This window comes from Diabrotica undecimpunctata, chromosome 7 (genome assembly GCF_040954645.1).
Source record: "Diabrotica undecimpunctata isolate CICGRU chromosome 7, icDiaUnde3, whole genome shotgun sequence".
Taxonomy (NCBI): Eukaryota; Metazoa; Arthropoda; class Insecta; order Coleoptera; family Chrysomelidae; genus Diabrotica; species Diabrotica undecimpunctata.
In genome coordinates this window covers 59306805-59321769 of record NC_092809.1, presented here as the reverse complement: position 1 = coordinate 59321769, position 14965 = coordinate 59306805, and the positions used below count along the sequence as shown (strand labels likewise).

At 33.4% G+C, this 14965-nt stretch overlaps 1 protein-coding gene across 5 annotated transcripts in view; it reads right to left on the bottom strand.

Moving 5' to 3' along the window:
* CaMKII (Calcium/calmodulin-dependent protein kinase II) overlaps window positions 1-14965 on the bottom strand; it is a 699413-nt gene that overhangs the window by 20550 nt on the left and 663898 nt on the right. For all 5 annotated transcript variants that reach the window (XM_072537374.1, XM_072537369.1, XM_072537372.1 and 2 more), the window contains 3 exons: window positions 11800-11875; window positions 5327-5421; window positions 2492-2606 (listed from right to left, as the gene is read on the bottom strand). In XM_072537374.1, coding sequence (XP_072393475.1) covers window positions 2492-2606; window positions 5327-5421; window positions 11800-11875 — 286 coding nt within the window. The remainder of the gene's footprint in view (window positions 1-2491; window positions 2607-5326; window positions 5422-11799; window positions 11876-14965) is intronic.

Here is a 14965-nt window from a genome sequence, read left to right as displayed (position 1 = left end):
TCAAAGAAGAAACGCTACAAAAGGAAGGATCGGAAGAAGAGAAGTCACTTGAAAGGAAATACAAGACACAAAACGCAGACGTTAAAAAACAAACCAGAAAAGATAAAAGAAACTATATAAAAGTTAAAGATAAATAAGGAAACAGAATTAAAAATGAGAAAGAAATAATACAGAGATGGAAAGAATACTTCGAGGAAATATATGCTAAATATGAAATAATACAAGTTATAGAAGATAAAGAAGAATTACCAGAGCTAAAAGTGAATATTGGAGAAATTACAATGGAAAAATTGGAAATACACTAAAACTTTTAAAGAATGGAAAAGCCGCACAAATCGGCAATATATCCATAGACCTAATAAAAGTAGACACTCTAAGCAATCGATAGTGATGTTATTTAAACTTTTAAACAAGATATGGACTGACGAAGAACTACCAAATAAGTGGAAAGAGGGATTAATAATAAAAATACACAAAATAGAGACCTGTGTAGATGCAATAACACTATTAAGCGTTGAACAAAGTGTTGAACAAAATTTACTACAGTCAAGGAAAAAAATGAGAATGGATTGGCCATACTCTGAGAAAAAAAGGCAACATAACCAGAGAACTAAGATGAGAGGTTCTGAGGAACTAAGAGACTAAGATGGGGTGAAATTAAAAACAGAGCAAGAAATAGAAGAGAATGGAAGGAACTAGTATACATTTTACCCAGAGAACAAACAGGAAAGAAGATGCAGCGCGATAAAATAATGCGATATATTTATTACTAGACAATACAGCTTAATGTCTTAAAAGTCATCCTACGATTTAAACTATTCTGTATTTATATATGTTCCGTTGTTCTGGAATTCCAGCGAAGATCCCTCGTAACGTCAGGCCTTTGAAATCGCGAACAGACATCTCCTTTTCGAGTATTTTCTACTCTAGTCTAGACAGGTAGCTTCGTTGGTGCGGTCAACACATTTCCGTTATGAAGGGGATCAGTAGCCGACTGACGTAACACTTCTATTTCTTTGGTTTTACACCCCAAATGTTCTATGTCGCCATTCTCATAATTCTTTTCCGTTGCGTTCGTCGTACTGTATTTCCGTTCAGATTCCGACGCTTTTGATCGAAACATTTAACGTAGGTATGTAGTTTTTAGGAAAAATGCGTTGCTAGCCCATTTTTTCAACTCTCCTCCTTTACTCGGGAGGGTAAAGGAGAGGGTAATTTTGGAATTAACACAATAAAAATAATATATTATTTAATGTTTTTTCCTTCTTTCTCTTAATAAAACTTGATATTATCTACACACAAACAAGTATTCTTCACTATTTCCCAACTGCTACTCTTAATTGCTATTGACCATTATCAATGTCCCAAATAGTGTTAGAGACTGAATTAACATTTAACTAAAAGACTTAGACGAGTGTTCCGAGCAAATTTTTGTAAGTACAGATATAAAAACATATTAATTAGTATATGTCTCATTCATTTAGGGATTTAAAAAGTTAAATTATGTAATTTTAAATAATCCGTTTATACCATTTTTCAAAGTACAAACGTTGCACGTCACGATTTATACGAAGGGACGTCACTTGTATTTAAAATTTCCAGAACATCAACCTTAGTGTATTTCCTTAACACAGCTAATAATACGACACCGATACGGAACTGCTCGATCTTTTATAGGCGTCAACATGGTATAATAACCAGAAAAATGTAATCATTATTATATTGGGAATTTTAGAATTATATTGATTAAATAACGAAAAACATTTGTTATTATTAATAATATAAATTTTATGAAATAGCTGTTTAAGTTTAATATTCCATTAAATAATAATTTTACTTAAATAAATTAGACAATCGTACGCCACTGATACGGGACTGCAAATTTTAATGACAGTTCATTGTTTGGCAAAATTGTTTAAAGTGTTGCGGCTTTTTTAGAGTAAGAATTTGGTTTATGTTATGATTTCTCACACAATTTGATTCACAATATATTATGTATTATTAAATTGTATTTATAAATACATATTTAATTTGGCTAAATAGCTTTAAAAACTACTTATTGTTGTGTATTGTGATTGTGCTATGCCAAAAACAACTGAATAGTCTGTAGACAGCTATTAAGCTTTAATAGATTATTTTGAAGAAGAAATAATGGCGGGACTTTTTACTATTAATGCTCTAAAAGAGGTAAGTTTTAGTAAGAATATATAATTGTGTATTAAAATGTTTTCTTATGTATTTTAGTGTGCTTTTTTGATTATTACTATTTATATTTTATTATAACTATTTAAGAATACAATACACTAAGTATTGTATTCTTAAATAGTTGACATTTTAAAAATTCCTTACTGTTTAACTATTCTGATGTTTTGGCAACGCTGTGGGGTTCTGACGTCATAAATCTTGAACGACGTGTACTCATTTTTATATGAAAAATTTTATATCTCAAATTATTTCTAAATATCTATCTTTCTAAAAAAGGTTTACTTACTTGTCCATGTATTGTGTTAACCTAACGTAGGCAATACATGCAGCATCTTCACCCAGTAAATGTACATGCGGGTTCAGAATAGTCGTATTTACAGCTTTACAGTTCTTGCCGAGCACTATAAATAGAAACAAAAATAAATTGGCATACATGTACGATACACCAAACATACAATATTTGTAAGTTTCCAATTTTAACCAAAAAATAATACAAAGGGTATTGTGAAAAGAAATATCTATAAATTACGCTGATATTAATATAAATTAGATAATAATATGATCTTCGTAAACATTAAAATATCACAAACGGAGAAATTGGATCTTTCTTGATCCGCCCTGCTGAGAAACTGACATAAAATATGCTGCGTAGGTTGGAACACCACAGATGAGATGGGCAGCTGACATTAAAGAAATAGCCGGAACAAATTGGAAGTATGTTGCTCAGGATAGAGATCGATGAAAGGATAAGGGAAATTTCTAAAACTGGATGATAAAAGGTAAGAAAAAGAAGAAGTTTGGAACAGGATTTTGATTTAGTAACACTACAATAGAATAAACAATATAATCGATCTATTTCTGTCAATTATCTTTTCCGTTCTCAGTAAATTATTAAATTTATTTATATTATTAATAATTAATATTCATCATTGGCGCGCATACGGGTAATGGTCTAAATTTTTTTAAAGTAAGAAATGATAGGTATGTCACTGGGATATTTCAAATTAAAAATAATTTTTGAATTCTAATTTTTAACTTATTTAATACATTGTCTAGTAGGCTAGTGTCAACAATTAGCAACGTTTTTTCAACGTTTTTGGATGTCGTAACGCGATTTTATAAAACTTTTTCGGTAACTTTAAAGTTTATTAATGCTTTTACAATGATTTTGGACTGTTTTAATAGTTCTACAATGCTGTAACTTAATCACTCTTTTAAATTTGTGTTTTAAAGGTTAATTTATGATGAATGTAAATTTAATCTAATATGTATTTGTATGTAATGAATTTATAAATTTTATGTCTGCATAAATATTAAAAATAAAATTACTTTAGACAAAGGACTACTTTAAGAATATTTGGAATAAATTAGTTAATATATAGACATACTAGTATTATTTTTAGGCGATACACTGATTCCATTACTTTTTCCTCTATAAATTCGATGGGTTTTTTTTTGTACGATTTATCTTTTTTCTCTGAATCGTTTTCTTCAGGTTTGCAAACAGCTAATATTCGCTGGGCGTCAAAAGAATTCGGTGGGTGCAAGAAGGATTCAGCGGGTGCCAGCCATATGCAGCAATATGCTACGATCGATAGGCGAGACAGTGCAAGAAAGGAAACTTTTTTTGGTAATTGCTTTCTTCAAACTCAACCGATAAGACTAAAGAATATATTCAACGTAATAAATGAACAAAATACCTTGCTCATACCAAATTACGAAAGCCAAACATAGCTAACTTGACTTAGGAGTAAAGTGATGGATTTATATTTCGTCCATTGTCATATATCAACAAAAAAAAACAGTTGTGAACAACGCTCTGGATTGCCGACGCTTTTTTGTTTTTGATCGACTAAAGTAAAGACAACGCTCACTTTAAACACAGCTTTGCCATTGTCAAATGTTCATGCAAAATGAGGTAAATACACTGACTTCTGATATCTTCAACTCTTCTAGTATCTCAGTCAACTTTAAGCTACAATCTACCTAAACGATTTCGTGGAACTTTTTAGTGTTTTTCTGGACAGCTGTCGAATTTTGGTATCCAGATCGATCAGCTCATTTCATATCTGTATAATCGCGTTTAAAGTCAGCATACGACCTTCTAACTCTTGTGTCTGATGAAATTAAATACCACTAACATTTATCAAGTCATTGTTTTACTTCAGTAGTATTTTTTTGGATCAAAAAGCAATTTTTAATCACCACCCGATAAAAAAATTTTCCATTGCTTTAAAAATTACATAAGTAGCGTCGTTTAAATAAGTGGAACTTATGAACCGAGAATCCCATTGAGCTAAGATTATAAAAGTTGAAGGGTTATTGAAGTTTGTTACTTTCAACCCATCTTAATGCTTTGTTATTCGTGATGCAATCTGTATCAGGACCGCGACTTAGTGAGCAATGTATATAAATAATTAACTCTTCCCATTAGATAACAAACAGAAAAATTTTCCCTGCTATTTTATTGATAATAATTTTTAGTTTATAATAAATAATAATATAGTGTTGATTTTTGCCAGGGAGATCCTTTGTGATTGTTCCGCCGCCAATTGCATCTATATTCCTATTTTAGGTAACTAGTATCGAAGTAAATAGCTCAGGGGGACTGACGGCTTTTCGTGGCCTCCCAAACACGGTGAAGGCTCGTATCATTTTTAGAAATGACCACGTCGTTGTTGGGGCCGAGGATTAAACTCGTGCGCTCTGGCTTAGAATGCCAGCAACTTGGCCGCTAAGCTTAGATTATCTTAATTCGACATCGTTTCAATTCCTTTGTTTATAAAATCGGGATGTGGCACTCCGGGAGTGACCGAGAAGGAGAAGCCCTTAGACTACATTCTACAAAATATATAATTATATAGTTTATGGCCACTAGATTAAGATACGAAAGTCCGAGATTCAATGTTTTCTAAATATCTTGAAAAACGTGTCTGCAATATTCAACGAGAAACACGACTGGGACTACGTTTACTACTCTATGTAGTGTGTTGTCGCGCGATCTGTCGTTACAGTCATTCTATCAGATACACCACTTCGTCCTTAGCCCGCGATAAGAAAGCTATGCTTCCAAAAAATTAATTTTTGTTTAATTATTTTGATATAAGTATATTTAACTTACCATTATCAAAGTAAAATTTGTGGAAATCCATTCCTTCTACTAGATTTCCCATAGCTTCTGGCTCAAAAGCTGTTAGGTGGGGATCACATATTTTCCTAAAAAACAATAAATATATACATTTGACATTTAAAATAATAAATTTAAAACTTATAAAAAGTGCAACAAAATGAGAGTTGAGAATACACGCCAAAAAAATTACAGCATGTGATTTATCTTTATAATCTATCTTTATATCTATCATCATAAAAGAAAACCATATCAAAGCATAAGAGTAAAATTCTTCTTCTTGTTGTTGTACATGGTTCTGTTTATTCTTTCATCCTAGCTCTTATGATGTTGATTTTCAGCTGTAATACCACCTCTTCGAGGGTCTTCCTAGTGGTCTTTTTGTATTGGGTTTATATTTTTTGTCCATTTCGCGATTTTTACTGGGTCCATTCTGTCGACATGATCTCTCCATTTGCGGCGTCGTGCTTGTGTCCATCTCACCACATCCTAGACTGCAGTTTCTCGTAATGTATCCTCATTCCTTATTTTATCTCTGACAGAAATTTCTCTAATGATTCTTAATACTTTCATTCCTTTAGTTCTCATCAAGCTTTTTGTAAGCGATGTTTCAGCTCTTGTTTCAGCTGCATATGTTAGTACTTTAGTATATATATATATATATATATATATATATATATATATATATATATATATATATATATATATATATATATATATATATATATATATATATATATATATATATATATATATATATATATCGGTTTCAAAACGTCTTGCGTCGTTGTCCGATGCCTAATTTCCACGAATTTCTATCATTCCATTGTTCTTCGGTCAAGTCTCGGGAGCTCATTGCCTTTGTTATTCCCTCCTTCCATGTTCTTTTTGGTCTTCCTCGTTTCTTACGATTTGGTGGTATCCATTTCATGGCGATTTTTGATAGTCTTGTTTCTGGCATTCTTTGAACATGGCCATACCATATAAGTTGTTTCCTTTCTATGTCTGTTGCCAGTGATCCATCTACCCCCATCCGATTTCTTATTTCATCGTTTCTAATTCTGTCTGCTCTAGATATTCGAAGTGATCGTCTAAATACATCCATTTCTGTTGCTTCGAGTTTTCTTTTATTGCTTTCTGTTAGTCTCCATGTCTCTGTACTTTAGTACACATGCTTTATATATCCCGACTTCTCCCTACGTTCATATTATATTTGTAACTTCATATGATATCCCTCAAGTATTCCGATATTCTGGCTACCTAGTTGACTTGTATTTTCACTTCCTTTGTAGTATATCTATCCATCATACGACACATCTATTCCGAGGTAGTTAAAATTCATTACTTGTTCTATAGGATTAAAGGTATTATACCAAAGATGCAGAGATATGACTTGTGATATCTACACCTACTTTGTGGACTACCAAAAAGCATTTGACACAGTTCAACGCCGAAAAATGATTGATTGATCTAACAAAAGTCCAAATAGTTAATAAAAACCGGCGTATAATACAAAATTTATACTGGAACCAATCAGCCACAATAAGAACAAATCTTGGTGATAAACCGACGGAAGCGATCCAGATTCTGCAAGGTGTTAGACAAGGATGTATACTTTCACCTATACTATTCAACCTATATTCAGAGGAAATATTTAGTGAAGCCTTAGAAAATTGCGAACATGGAATCCTTTTAAATGGAGAACGCCTAAACAACATCCGCTATGCAGATGACACCATTATTTTTACGGACAGTTTAAATAGTTTACAGCAACTAATAAACAAAGTTAATGAAGAAAGTGAAAGATTTGGACTACAAGTAAACATATCAAAAACTAAATTTATGGTCAGCAAAAATAAAATTAGAGACGTCCAACTGCTTATCAAGAATACACCAGTGGACCGAGTAAAACAGTTTACCTCTCTTGGAACAATAGTAAATGAACAATGGGATCACTCACAAGAAGTAAAATCTAGAATGGAGAAGGCTAGGAGTGCATTCAACAACATGACCAAACTCTTTTAAAGCCACAACCTTAATCTGGAGATAAAAGTAAGGCTCCTACGATGTTATATCTTCTCGATATTACACTACGGAGTGAATCCTGGACACACACTGAAGCGATGGAGAAAAAACTTGAAGCCTTCGAGATGTGGCTATACAGAATAATCCTAAGGATATCATGGACATGACAAGATAACCAACAAGACTGTACTACGAAGAATGGGAAAAGACAGAGAGGTGATGTATACCATTAAAAGGAGAAAGTTGGAATATCTAGGACATATAATGAGAAACGGCACTAAATACAGATTCCTGAAAATAATCCTTCAAGGCAAAGTATTCGAAAAGCGAGGAATTGGGAGAAGAAGAATATCATGGTTAAAAAACGTGAAGAAACGGTTCTCCACAACAACAACTAATCTATTTAAAGTTTGTTCTAATTATTCTAATTAAAATTGTTTTCAACTTCGTATTTTCATTAAAATAAACATCGCCAGGAGGCGATCTAATCCAATTATGCATCCAGTAGGATAGCAACTATACTGTTCTATTTTGTATTATAAACGCCTCTCGTACAGCGTTTTCGTTTAAGATATGGATAGAATTAGCATAGGTAAGGATTAACATTGATTTGTTAAATATTGAACCGGTAGTTGTAATTTGTGACAACTTCTTCTTCTTTGAGTCATCATCAATCAGACAATCGCGTCCACTGCTGGACATAGGCCTTCCTCAGTTCTTTCCAGTGTTCTCTACACTGGGCCGCTTGTAGGCAGTTTCCCGCTACACGTTTTATATTATCGGTCCATCTAGTCGGTGGTCGTCCTCGGCTTGTTTTATAGTTTCTGGGCCTCCATTCCATAATAAGTCTTGTCCACCGTCCGTCTTGTGTTCTGACTGTGCCCTGCCCAGTTCCACTTAGCGTCGTGGTTCTTTCGATGACGTCTTGAACTCCTGATCTTTGCCTGCTTTGTTGGTTTGTTATGTGGTCTTGAAGGCTCACGTTCAGCATTGCACGTTCCATGGCTCGTTGTGTAACTCTGAGTTTATTCGCAGATTTTTGCGTGAGTGTTAAAGTCTCTGATCCATAAGTTTGTACAGGCAAAATACATTGGTTATAAACCTTTCGCTTGAGATACATGGGAATTGAACTTTTTAGAATATGGCTTAATTTGCCAAATGCTGCCCATGTCAGGCCTATTCGCCTTTGTATTTCATGTGCTTGATTGTCTCTGCTTATTTTGATCTCGTGTCCCAGATCTTCTTTGAGTACAGTACCCAAATTAGGCACTGAACTACCTATTTGCCGATATTGTTCTTAATCTTGCGCTGCATGTAACAATTCATCTGCTGATAAGCCAGTCCATTGATGAAGGCTTCCGAGCCATCCATGAATATTTCATCCTACCAATTCCTCTTTTTCCATCTAGCTTTCCATTGAGTATTAACTGCAGTATCCAGTATCTGCTACCTCTCGTTATGTGCCCCAGATATTCAAGTTTTCACTTTTTTTTTCATCTTCGTCAAGTCACCTTGGCCTTGACCTATTCAGTTTAAGACTTCTATGATTGGGATGCGGTTAACCCATGACATTTTGAGCATTCTACGATATGAACACATCTCGAAGGCTTTTAATTTGTTCATCATATTAACCTTCATGATCCAGGTTTCACATCCATATATTAATATAGGATACACATAACATTTTAGGAACTTGATTCTTAGTTGTAAGTTCAGTTGAGAATTCCACAGTACACATCTAAGTTTTATAAATGCTCCTCTTGTAATTTCTATACGGATTTTAATTTCTTCATCAGGATTTAGTCCTGGTATTTAAAATGGTTAACTTTTGTAATCGGCTCATGTTAATAATTAGTTGATTAGGATTAACGTCTTGTTTAGTAACCACAAATAACTTTGTCTTTGATCTATTTACGCCAAGTCTGTTATTGGAGCATTCTCTAGAAACTCGATCTATACGGAATTAAAGATCTTCAATACTCTCAGCCATGATCGCTTTGTCATCTGATGATGTTAACAGTTTCTCCCCAATGCGAACTCCACATTGGACTTTCAAGGCTTCGTTAAATATTATTTCCGAGTACACGTTAAACAAAGTTGGGCATAACACACAAACTTGTCTGACACCTCTTTGAATGAAAATTTCGTCTGTTTCTTTGCCATCCAGCAGAATAGAAGCTTCTTGATTCCAATATTAATACAAAACTCTAAGATCTCTATATCTACAATCATTTCTAGATACTCAAACGCCTTTTCAAAATCTATAAAGCAGACGTTAATTGGTTTCTTTACTTCCCATTATCTTTGAAGTAATGTTAGCATTGAGAACAGAGCTTTCCTTGTTCTCAATCCTTCTCTGAAACCGAATTGTTTGTTACCCATTATTTCTTCATATTTCTGCTTAATTCTATTAAGAATCATCTTAATAGAATTAATCTGAGTTTGAGATTAATTCTATTATGAGTAATTAGTCTAAACCCTTTACATGATGATGTATTAGAATTTTTGAGAATGGGATAAATGTAGACTCCAACCATATTTGTGGCATTATTCCAGTTTCGTATATGTACTTATAAATGTATGATAGTTCTGAGCAAGTGTCGTCATCTAAAAGTTTAAGCTAGTCTGATGGTATTTGGTCAGGCTGGAGACTTCCCATTTTTGTTTTGTTTAAAATGGCTTTCTTTACTGCCGCTTTAAAATACTAGGACCAGTATTCATATACTTTGTGGTGTTAACTGGTGACCTTGTATCCAGGAAGAGCTCCTTTATGTAATTAGTTCATTAAGTCGAGAATTCTTTTACCTCTGGAGTTACTCATGAAGTAAGGAGTTCTTTTTCTCTAAATGTAGGTAACTTATTTAAGTTTTTTGTGTATATTAAACTCGTCATGTTTTCTTTGTAGTTCTTCCATTTTACGACATATTTGTTCCATCCAGGCATCGTTTGCTCGCTTAACTTCGTATCTTATTTGTCGATATATTTCTCTATATCGAGTCTCGTATTTATTTTTCCATTTGCTTCTTCCACTGATTTCCAAACTTCGTTTGCTATGGTCACCATGGCGGAATTCATTATATCTAGATTTTGACTGATATTTTCTTGTTTAGATCTTTCTAGCTGTTTTAATTTCACAATTTATCTTTTTTCTGAACGAACTGAGTTATCGGAGCTTTTATTCTTTTTAGTTTTAGTTTGAATCCAACACAGAGCTGATTATGGTTAGTTGCTGCGTCTGCACTTGGATATGTTTTTATAGATGTAATACTGTTTCTAAACCGTCTATTAATGATAATGTAGTCAATTTTATTTGTGACTAACCAGAGATTTCTAGGTATATAGTCGTCTTTTAGGTTGCTGAAACAGAGTATTTGCTGTAAGGCATTTCTCTGCATTGCAGAACTGTATTAGTCTCTGCGCCCTTAAGTTCCTTTTTTCAAGTCCACACTTTCCGTTTATATCTTGTATGATTTTGGCAACAACTTTTGAGTTAAAGTTTCTCATAATAATAGTAGCTTTATATTTTTTGAGCTCTGGAAAATTTGTTTTATTTGCAGAGCAATGGGATGGGACGAGAGATGGTGAGCCGTCAATTGAGATTTCGGAATGGCAGCAACGAACACAGGGCGCGATCTAGCTCTTACCTCCCGTACGTAGGAACAGTAACGTGGTCGTCGTTTGAGGTGTCAGTAGATGGTATGCGGGCGACTAGAAGCAAGACGAGTCCAGAAGTCGCACTGGTTAACGAATTACGTTCCTAGTATCAAGACAAGCTCATGTGGGACCACTCTGCTTCCTCTCGGAATTTGACAATGCCCTTTATGCACCTACTCTACCCAAACGGTAGCGCATTGGGTCGTCAAAGTCCGGGGGTCCCCGGCCTTTAGCACCCGGAGAGGGAATCCTCGTTATCCACTTATGTTGACACAAAGATTCCTTGATGTGTAAGGAGTCCGGGTTTTATTGGGTTCCCTGGGCTTCGAATCCCGTCCACTGCGCAGTTGTGTCCTGTCATCGCGGGACGCGTGCGGCGGGTCTGCGCCTAGGCCAAAAGATCGCATAGTGTTTAAGATCATAGTGCTCCGGAAAATGCAATCCAAGTAGTGATGCCGCCTTCCTATGCCCGCCAATCGGCGATTCCGTAAAGGACGGGTCTGGGCACTGGTATAACGGCAAGGGGGCGGAACGACGGGTTTGCTACCAAGCTGAAAGTACTGAAGTTGATTGCTCCGTCTCATAAAATAGAACATTTGAACTTTTTAAGACTGGGGGATCGTAGCAGACCCCCTGGTGCGGTCGTAACTATGACTTAAGGCGGCATTAATGAGTTTATGAAAAATCGTAATTCTCTACTTTATATTGTTTTAATTTTCAACTATTAAAATAATTTCGAGAAGGCCAGGGTCAGAAAAGAAGAAGAATCGTCATTAAAAAATACTTACGTATATGCTTCGAAGTCCCCAGTATTAATAGCCTCGATTAGCTGCTCCGTCATCTTAATAATCTCTTGTCGTCGAGCTGTGAAAAAATATTCATTAGTATTTAAATAATAAAAAGGGCAAGCAACACCAGTGACCATCAAACAACCAGACGAACTAAATGGAGTACCAATTACCACTGGTTTATAACATCGAATAACAGACTTTTTATAGTTCATAACAATTTTAGCATCAAAAACGCAATAAATCTGCTTTTTGTTAGGCAATTTGTACTTGATCAGCAGGTTTATTGAGTCAGGAGTGTTCTAAAACCTGCTTTTAGTAAATTGTTATTTACTATAGTTCAAAACACATGCACGGAGCAGTTACTATATAGTAACATAGTAATTTTGTAAACGGAAGCTATACGTATGATGCGAACTTTCAAAGATGTTAAAGAATGCGAATTTAAAGAAGGCCATATAGTCAACAGTAATAAGGTTTTGAAAAAGTGCAAGATATCTACAAAATTAAAGTTGTATAAAAATATGTTTGTTCATAAATACTATGCGATGTTTATTTGTAATTGTTTTATTGATCTTTTAACGTTAACACATATGCTTCAACTCAATATTTATTTTCCATTTTCGTGTCTGCAATATTGCGATTGCTTTTGAAAATAAAACTACCGTAAAAAAACAAATCTTTATTTGATTCTTGATAAAGGAGCTTTGAGGATATTTGAGCTTTGATAAAGGAAGTCGCTATGCACCGAATACAGAATAAAAATACGGAATAGCTCACAAAAACACTTCTCTTTGATTTCTCTACTGTTATTATCAAAAACAAACAACACGATCTACGTGAGTTATTCTATCGTATGTCGGATTAACTTAGCCTGCCTTCAATATTATTATAATAATTATTTCCAATTTTTTTCTCGGCATTTTATTTATTTTCATAATAACTTTTTAAAATACAGTTTCAGGCGAAAATCATTACAACCTTTCAGATATTCCCCTCACATATAGTTAATTAAGTTTTTTGCCCATTTCGTTATACATTTTCTAAAAGCGTAGTACTGAATAGCAAGTATTAAGTATTAGGGTTCCGTAGGGATCCCAGAATGAACTCAATTATAAAATTATCTGAAGGCGCAACGTGAAAGGCAGTTAAAATTTTTCCACTAATTCCAGAATTTCTCAACAGTTCAGCTTCAAAACAAATATCCACACAAATTTCTTACTTTTTTAGTTTTTCCTCTGAGCTAAATTAAAAAATTAAAATAAAATTGTTTGTTTTGAGCTGGGTTGACACCTTCTTTTTAGTTATTTTCAAGTTAGTGTCTACGAATACTTAATTATAGCTAAATAAATTCTCGACGTAAGAGTCCTAACATTTAATGGCAAATGTATCATCAAAATACCATTAATCAAGCAAGAATCAACCAAATACTCTGAAAAACTAAACATAGAGTCTCTGGAGGATAAGACTACGAAATAGCAGGTATAAAAAACGTTTAGAAGGAAGTTTTGAGACAAATTCTGAGCTTAAATAAATACAAGCCTAAGAAATTCAGGCCATGGTTCCACACCGAAATTGTACATTTAACATACAAGAAGAAAAAACAATAGCTACAATACTGTAGTAATAAAACAACTAACACCTACCATCAATACACAGATACAATAGATATCAAAAACGACCTATATGATGTGGTGATAAATTCAGCATTAAAATCACTGAAAAAGATACCAGGAATATCATATGTAAACTGAAAATAAGGAAAGTCCCAGAACCCAATGGTATGTTAAATAGACTTTTAATATATAAAGGGGTAACAAAGAGGAAATTTTAAACAACAAGAGTATACCACACCAGTTCAACCGAAGTATTGTAGTTCTTTGGAAATATTACACAATTTTTTGTACAAAACACACACTATACAAGATACAATATACAAGGTACATACACAAGGTACAATAAGCTAGTTGGCTGCAGTACAGCAAAAAAACCGGACGAGCATTACCTTACCAATATATAAAAAAGGAAGTATTAGAAATCCTGCCAACTACCGTTTCAAAAACGTTCAAAACTTCTATTAAATTTCGAACAAGGGTATTCGCCAAAAAAACAAATGAAAAATAAATAATTAGTAAAGAGTAACAGTGTTTTCGACAAAATAGGTCAATAATAAACTTATATATTCATAGCAAGATATATTGCTGAGAAAACAGAATATAGTAATATTAAATATACCTGGATGCGCATTGGACTGAATCGAATCAGAGTATTAGGAAATAGAGAAACAAAATGGTTTCCGGGTAGGAAAATCGTGCATGGATGATATATTTATTCTTCAACATATAATAGAAGAATTTAAAGTTCGAACTCTACTTAGTCCTCTCGTATTTATTGATCTGGAAAAAGCTTCAAAGGTATTTAATGTTTTGATAGAGGCTAACTTTAGTAAAGTGTTCGGGTAATTTATAATATATATATATATATATATATATATATATATATATATATATATATATATATATATATATATAAACTGTGAAACTTATGAAACTCACATAAATTTCGGTGAATGGCCGAATTCGGTTATTGAGTACAACATAAACATAAACATACAAACAACAGATTCAGAACAGGGGAAGAATAAGAGGACTCAGACCTACAATTAAGACATATAAAAAAAGTCAAAGAACATAAATATTTATGTGCCTTATAGTATTTATCCCTTCTGAAATCATAAGTATCCTGCTTTAAAATAGTCTTCATATAAATATAGAATTAACAATGCTTATAAAAATGCTAGAGAAGGAATGATAAATAATGACACACACGACGTAGAAGTATGATAAAAGCTGATATTTATTCAATGTGCAGAAACGTTTAATTAAAAACAAACGAATTGGCTTTCCAGCGAATAAATTTTATATTTCGGTTAAACATTTTCATATTCATATTTGTTCTATATAATCGATAAGGAATTTGTTAATGTTTCTCTAATTGACGGCCCACGGCAATAAATGTTAATATCCAGAATGACGACTAATTGGAAATTTTAGTTAAAATTGGAAAGAGGGAATTGGTATTTGATAATAATTTAGATTTATCCTTCGAATCAAATAAAATATCGTTACATTCATTGGACAAATAAATTCATGTGAATCGAAAATAA